Source organism: Protopterus annectens, chromosome 8.part0 (genome assembly GCF_019279795.1).
Source record: "Protopterus annectens isolate FY-2018-M chromosome 8.part0, PAN1.0, whole genome shotgun sequence".
Taxonomy (NCBI): Eukaryota; Metazoa; Chordata; order Ceratodontiformes; family Protopteridae; genus Protopterus; species Protopterus annectens.
The window spans coordinates 1417896600-1417904531 of NC_056741.1; the positions used below are offsets into that span (position 1 = coordinate 1417896600).

At 38.5% G+C, this 7932-nt stretch overlaps 1 protein-coding gene across 1 annotated transcript in view; it reads left to right on the forward strand.

The window, feature by feature from the left end:
* Positions 1 to 2943, forward strand: part of GRIK4 (glutamate ionotropic receptor kainate type subunit 4) — a 5029336-nt gene extending 5026393 nt beyond the window's left edge. The window contains exon 23 of the mRNA XM_044081017.1: positions 811 to 2943. Within this exon, the coding sequence (XP_043936952.1) occupies positions 811 to 1173 (363 nt within the window). The 3' untranslated portion in view covers positions 1174 to 2943. The remainder of the gene's footprint in view (positions 1 to 810) is intronic.
* The last annotated feature ends 4989 nt before the right edge of the window (positions 2944 to 7932 follow it).

Below are 7932 nucleotides of genomic sequence, written 5' to 3' on the forward strand. Positions count from 1 at the left end.
TCGTGTGATGTACAGTCTCTTTTTTTCTGTTGTGCAGTGAGAAGACCTGTAGCTCCCCTAGTCTCTAATCATATCCTGTCTTCTGCATCCTAAACACCATTCTGGCAGGTTTCCTTTGGACTCTTTTCAGATACATGATGCCCCTTTCCTTGTATGGCCTTTAGAAATGCATACAGTACTCAAGCTGTTGCATGAGTAAGACACACCATAGCAAAAGCATTACATCTTTGATTCTGCTGTCTGCTCCTGTGAGCACCAATGGGTCCCAGTAAAATCTGTCTTCTGTGCTGTTGCTTACAGTGACCCCTGCTAATGCAGCCTGGGAATTCAGTAGGACAATCTTCATCTTTGTTTTGTAGTTGTTGTAGCATTAGTACAGGGAGGGCTATGGCTACACATTCCCTATGTTTAGTGCTCCCACACCACTGATCACAAACATTCTTACACGAAGTACCTGGAACTTCAGTAGTTATAGCTCTGTCACTGTGTCACACTCACTGTTTCTTCACCACAGGGTATTGTGACCCTATTGTTAAATCTGGGGCTGACACAAATGGCTCATCTTCTGTAGTAAATGATAAGTGCAGTGACTGCTGTGTGGAAAGTTTCATCCTAGGATAGCAGTGGTCCTCCACATAGTCACTGCCTTTGCCAAATGTCTGTGTTGGTTTCAATCAGCAGATGATTAATTGTAAAACTCTTGTCCTTTGTAACACTGCAATAAGAAATTCTGTAGTTGGTGTGTGATTGCAAGTGTATAGTAAATAATGATGTGTTTATATATGTTTAACTTTTTGTATGTTTTCTTAGGTTTCTGTCTGTGACCAGATGGTGACAGAACTGAGGAACATTATTCTTTGTAGAGAGACTTTTCATTCTCGTCGACAGAGAAGAGGAAGTATACGCACTAGGACAGTACTTCCTGAGGAGCATCCATCTCGGAATACAACTCTCAGCAATGGGAAACTGTGTGGCGCAGGAGCTGGAGACCAGCTGGCACAGAGACTGGCACAAGAGGCTGCCTTGGTAGCTAGGGGCTGCACTCATATTCGTGTGTGCCCAGAATGTCGGAGATTTCAGGGATTAAGGGCCAGGCAAGTCACAGGATCCCCTGTTCAAAGTGAGGAGAGTATAGAATGGGAAAAAACTACCAATAGCAGTGAGCCTGAGTAGAACTCAGAACACAGAGAAACTGTTAAAAGTCAAACATTTCTCCAGAGTATGAACCCACAGAGTGACCAGTATTGTCTGGAGAATGGATGTATGGATGTAGTGAGGCAGTACTGAGGAGATATTTTAGATACACAAGCAGGCCTAGTAACAGCGGCAGTAAGAAGACATCTATCAGCTTTGCCGGAATTTTCCATGACATCTGCCAGTGCATTTTGTGAAGAGATGCCTTCAAATCAAAGTTAGTGAACTCTGCTTTCAGAGATAAGCAAGTGAGGTGTTTTCTACACCGTCTTTCTGGGGTAAAGGTGCTGAGATGCAAGTTTCTCTGTGTCTTCACAAGTTTCCAAATAATTTTCCAAACACATTTTCAAGTCTTAGTCTTATCAAAAAAAAAAAAAAAAAAGATTTTTCTATGCAGCAGTGTGACTGACCCAAAGCCTGGAATGTTTCAGGGACAGAGCACCAAACACAATCCTTCATCAACTGAAATCATAGAGGCCTTGAAACACCACAGTTTTTTCAGGTGTTCTTCAAAGATTCTGATCAACTGTGGCTAAGGAATTTTGGGGAAGTCAAACAGTTTGTTAGAGAGAAATTTAAGATAAGCTGACAGTCTTGTACTTCCAGTATGAACCCCCATCCCACCATATAAGAGGTAGCAAAATGAGCTTAAAACTGAAGCTGCTTTTCTACAGATGAGGGCCCATAATAATGGCTTTGTTTGTCAGCTTTGTCTCTGTTAGGCTAACTGAAAAATCGTTTGTACTTTGCTGGTTCCAAAAAGCTCATCCGTTGTACATCTGAAATGATCATCATAATGATGCCTGATAATGAATAAAAATTAACTTTGTCCCAAATATTTTCCATAAACTGTGCTATGTAGTCAGCTAAAGGCAGGGTAATGCTGATCCAAAGAAAAAAATCCTGGTATCCTAAGTAGGAACAGGACACTTCAGTGCTACCTTAAGAAGATATTGCACAGCTTAAGCCTTTCATAGTAAACATAGATGCTGGGAGAGCAATTATAAGCACTGCTAAGTCTGACTTTATAAATAGCATAAATCTCTGTGTGTTATTATAAACAATGCCGAATCTGATTTCTTATAGTGTATAAAGTTCTGTGTGTGTCACTATAAACACTGCTGAATATGAGTTCTTACAGTGCATAAAGCTCTTTTTCTGTACAGACAGGCTGGATGGTGCCATTGGAACCCTTCTGTTACTTATCCTTTCATCTTAAAGCCACAGTTACTGTGGCTCTGGTGACCCGATAAGGAATATGCTGCAAAACCATTTTTAATAGCACATCACTGTCTAATGGACAGTGCTGTTCAGAATATATTTTTATATTTAGAGATGGATAATAAAGGCATGCACTGAATGGTGAAATTCTGTTAACACATTGTCACAAAATAGTAAAAGTACTCACATCAAATAGTTTGCAAAGTGTAAACTTGTGCTTTCCCTATGGCATACTAGGTTACACTGATTCTAACCTGATAGCATGATGTCTGCAAAGCCCCCCCCTTGCTCCTCCCACATGGAGATTGCATCCCCCCACATCTCCATGACTGTCTAATGCCAGCTTCTCATAGCAGTGAAGAAAGGAGATATTTCCTACTGCATACTATTTTGTGATTATGCTTTATTCAGACACTACCATTCACCGAACCTGACTGTTATCTAAAATTCCTTACTTGACATTTAAACAGTTCTGGGGTATATATATTCACACACACACACAGACACACACACACACACACACACACACACACACACACACACACACACACACACACACGAAGCCCACTGTTCTTGGCACAGTATTAGCAACTCTATCTACAATACGTAAAAGACCATAATTGAAGGTTTCATATCTGTATATGTACTTCAGTCCCAAACAGCTACTGCACCCACATCCAGTTAAATAAAATGGCACATCTGCAGGCCATGCTAGGCATTCCATTCAGCTGCATCAAAGAAAAGTCTTCACCTTAACTTAACTCATTACATTTAGAACGAGCCTCTGCTGGACCATCCAACTTTACAGAACTTTGGTCACAGCAGAGGGTTCAAACTAAGATGAACTTCTGCCTGATTTGCCTTTGTCAAGCAATATCCTTTTATACAAACAGACACTGGCAGTCAGCTTCCATTAAGTGGCAAGAAATGTATTTTCTGGGTTGAGCTTTGACAATTTTATAAACAAAAAGCACTGCATATGCACACATAAAGGCATAAACTCCATTTTCCACAAGCAAGCTGTAACAACTACCCCCTCCCAACTTAAAATTTTCAGTTTGGGGTTTGCAATGATGGGTTGTGAAACCTAGACAACCCATAAGTATTTCTATTAGTAGTCTAAACCTTTGAGTAATAGTGTATTAGAAGTATTGGGTGGATGGTGCCCAGCATACCTGCCAATTGATCTGCTTTAGGTGATGCATTCCAAGTTTGGAATTAGCTTTTATCTGTGTACTGCTGCTCTGATTTGTTCTTTGACTGCTCCATTTCTGCTTTTTCATTGGCCAGGTTGAACAAGCCAAAGAGAAAGGAACTTGGCAAAGTCAAAATGAGTCAACAGACTCACCACAGGATTTTAGCTACACCATGCTATCAATCTGTTCAACAGACTGATAGTCCATTTTTACACTGTTGCACTGTGCTAATAGTACAGCAGGGTTCTAGCCACCTGTGCTATTGATCTTTTCAATGGAGCATTAATATGGTGTATCTAGAAAAATAAACTAAAGGTGCAATAGGCTTTTAGCTGCCTATGCTATCTGTACACCTTTCAAAGTGCCCTGTATTATTGGACTACTCAGTTAGAAAAATAGACCAGGAGTACAGTGAGCTTTTAAAGTCCAGAATGTAAGCCAGCCCATTTGGTCATTTAAAATTCATTTAAGTACTTGCTGCTGAAATTGTAGCTGTGTATATAAATTATTTTAGAAGGTTTCTGTATGAAGAACTATAGCAATGAGCTTGTGTAAAGCTATTTTCCACTGTTCTACAGTCAAGTCTTTTCTTTTTCCTTTTATCTAAGCTCATGCTGAGAGGGTGCTCTCCATTCAGGCTAGCAGCTATCATTTTAAAGGCTGGCATTACAATTTTTAATGTTCAGAAGTTGAGAGGTAGGGTGCCCAGTCGTATAGTTTTGTACTGCCACCTTTTTGTTTTGTTCACCATTGCAACAGGGCATAACTGTCACCAGGTTGAATGGTCTAGCTAATGGATAATATTTTTATGATTAGAAGATCCAATGCATGGCCGTCCCTGTGGACGAACTCCTCTTTGCAACATCACTTAATGTTTGAGTAATATAACCCCAGGGTTCTCCTCAAAGTCACTACCTTGGAATTAATTGAGTTGAGAATTACTGACACTTAAATGCTATCTTTGCCTCAAGAGACCATTGCATCTTAATAGGAGCTTTTCCTTTTAGGAGATCTGTCAAGATAGGCAATAATTGCAAAATTAGGTACAAACTTTCTGTAATATCCATCTCATCCAAGAAAAGCCTTCACTTGTCTTTTAAAGGAGGGTATATTCCCACCTTTTATGGGGTCTCATTTTTTCCTAATTGAGGTTTTACTACCTCTCTTACTATAAGATATGCCAGAGATTTGGCTTTCACCATGCCCAATTTGCTTTTCTTGCCATTCACATTGAACCTGCTTGTCTTATGTATTGTAACACTGCAGTTTTGGTAACTAGCACTCCAAGACTTCTAAATGGATAACCACGTCATTTAGGTATGCAACAGCATATCATGAGTGGGACTTCAGTATTTTATCCATGAATCCCTAAAAGATATCTGGAGCTCCATGTAGGCCATATGGAGACACTGTGTACAGAAACAGACATTTATGGTTTAAAAGACTTTTCTTTAGCATATGGGATAGGCAGTATTAATCAACACCTCTTCATCAAATCATCAACACCTCTTCATCAAATCATATTGACAGGTATCTGACGTTGCTTGATTCTGTAGCAACCAACCAATTCTGGGCAGGGTATCACTATTAAATTTTGAAATGATATTCACTTTCCTACACCCATAACAGTATGTGATATTTCCATCAGGTTTAGGAACTAAAACTATTGGGCTGCTCCATTCACTCTGTAACTGTTCTGTCACTCCTTATTTGGGCATCCTTTGAACTTCTCCTAGTAATTGTTTCTGTGACTCTGTAATGTCTCAGTCTAACCATATCTCCAGTTGTTGTCTGTATGTCATGTTCTATGATACCCAAGCCTTGAGAACAGTCATGTATACTTACAAAATCTCTTGTTTCCTGTTTTATGTCTTTGATAAGGAATCCTCTAACTCTACTTCAAGTAGACATTGTCTGGTCCCTCCTGTATGGATTTCAGATTTCAAGTTATGCACAGAACTTTCTATTTCTTTTCACAGCTTATGTGTGATAAATTTGTTCTGTCTTTCTCTTTCCTGGTTGTCTAACTTTGTAGCTTGCTGCATTTATTCTTTGAGTCACCTCAAATTGCATTTCCCACTTAACCAGAAAATTGTTCTCCACGGAAGGTCTAATACTAATACCCAATTGCCTAGGTTAAATTCTCTAAGTCATGCATTCTTACTACAACCTCAGTGACGTATCTCCTGTGTGTGCTCTTTTACCGTGTGCATAACCAACTCTAGCATATCCTCTAAACTAATGTATTGTTCAGTCTCAATTATAAATGGTGTATTTTGTTCTTCACATGTCTCTTTAGCAATATCAAGTAGATCTCTGGCATACAAAAGTTCAAATAGGGTAATGTGACATATCTCTTACCACAAAGAAGAAGTAAGATAACCAGTTGTTCCAGTTTTATATCTACAACAAATAGTTTCCTAAAAATGGAATTCAGTGTTTTATTGGAATTTTCTACTAAAAAGTCTGTGGATGGTGTACTACTGTTTAAAAACTGCATACGTATGAAATATTCTCATAACTAATGTAATATACTTGGCATAAGGGGAGTGCCTTGATCAGTAATTCTCTAACTAAGGATGCCCAATCTACAGAATTCTAGTATTAACCGTCTGGCAATAGCCTTAGCATTAGCCTTGCCCAATGGTACAGATTCTGGAAATATTGTAGCACAGTCTACTATTACTAGTATGCACTGATACCCATTAGTAGATTATACTAGTGGCCCCACCATTTTCATAGTATGTGTTTAAATGGCACCTCTGTAACAGAAATTTGAATCAATGGGCTCTCAATACAAAGTCTGGATGCAATTTTCTGATATTCTGGGCAATAAGAAAATATTTTTTATCTTAATCAGCGAAATCTGGCTAATACACTTGCCTTAGATTTGTTCATTCCCAGGTGACTTCAAAATATGTAACTGTGTGATAATTTAATTACTAGTTCCCCATAATGTTTTGTCCCTAACAAATAGTGTAGAATTTCTTCTCTGTGTTTACTTACTGTACACAACATATCATATTTTAACTCAAAATTGAGGTAAGAAACAATTGAAATATCTTGTTCACTGCCTTCCTGTGTAACCTTAGCAAGGCTCCCTCTTGCTCTGCTTAAAGTATTACCTTACCAGTGTGCTTTTTACAGGTTTATGTAAGTTACCTGAAAGTCTGTTAACTCATGTTTACTTTCTTCGTTAATTTCTCTTGAGGTGGAAGTTATAGCTTCTTCTCCCCAAAACACTGACACTGCAACTTCTTCTTTGTCTTCCCCAACAATGGGTAGTTCTGGGCAAAAAAAGTTCTTTTGCTTTAACTTTTCTACCATTTAAACAGGCCTCTTGAGAGTTCCATTTTTCTTTAGCTTTCTGGTCTCCTCAGATAAAAATGGGTTTAGAACTCTGCATTTTCTTACCAGTCTCACTTTTAGTATTTAATAAAAGTTCTTTGTTTTGGGGGTCCTCACTTAACTGCATTTCTTTATCTATCTGTGTCCTCTCTATTTCTTTACTAACATGTTTGGTAAGTCTCTGTGCAGACCTGTCTTTTGTAGATTTTTACTGCAGAGTTTTCTATTAGTTCACCTTCACTTCATGTATAGACATCTGTTACAGATCTGTGCTTTTGTTGCTGTCTTGCTGGGTTCTTGTGTAACATACAGGATCTTTTCACCATCTAAATGCTGCCAGATTCTCTTCCCTTATGTAGCTTCAATGCAAATTGTTTGCTTCTAGTTTTGATTCCATATCTCTTTAACAGTGCCACTGTCTTGCTGTTCCCCCATTCTTATACTAAATGAGCATATCGAGTTGTTTCCTAACTTCTTTAATGTTATGTGTATCAGTCTGCTACTATATGTCTGTGGATGATCCCTCCTACCATACCTTCCACAGTGCTTTAAATGGGGAAATCATTTCCTTGTATACCATTGTGAGTCAAGTCAGGGACTACAGCTATAGAATGCAAAAGTTTGCCTAGAATTGTTTGAATGTCTGCATTTGTAAGAAAATAATCCTTTCAACCATTCTGCCTGCATATCATCTCTACCTTATGTCTGTTACTAACCTTAAACATATAGCAAGTGACCTCTGACAAGGATAATCATGCTTGGAGTGTCTAACGGGGCTTGAACTTTACTCTTTTCCAACAATATAATACACTTTATTAACTTGGTTGAAGTACAATGGCATAAGATTGACTCAACTACTGTAGCAGCAGTCTTATCACATCCTGTAAGGAAAGTTTTATTTGTAGAATGCATATCAATTCTCACATTTCTCCAACTAGCATAAACTTCAGTATTTGCGGAATATAATCTGGTT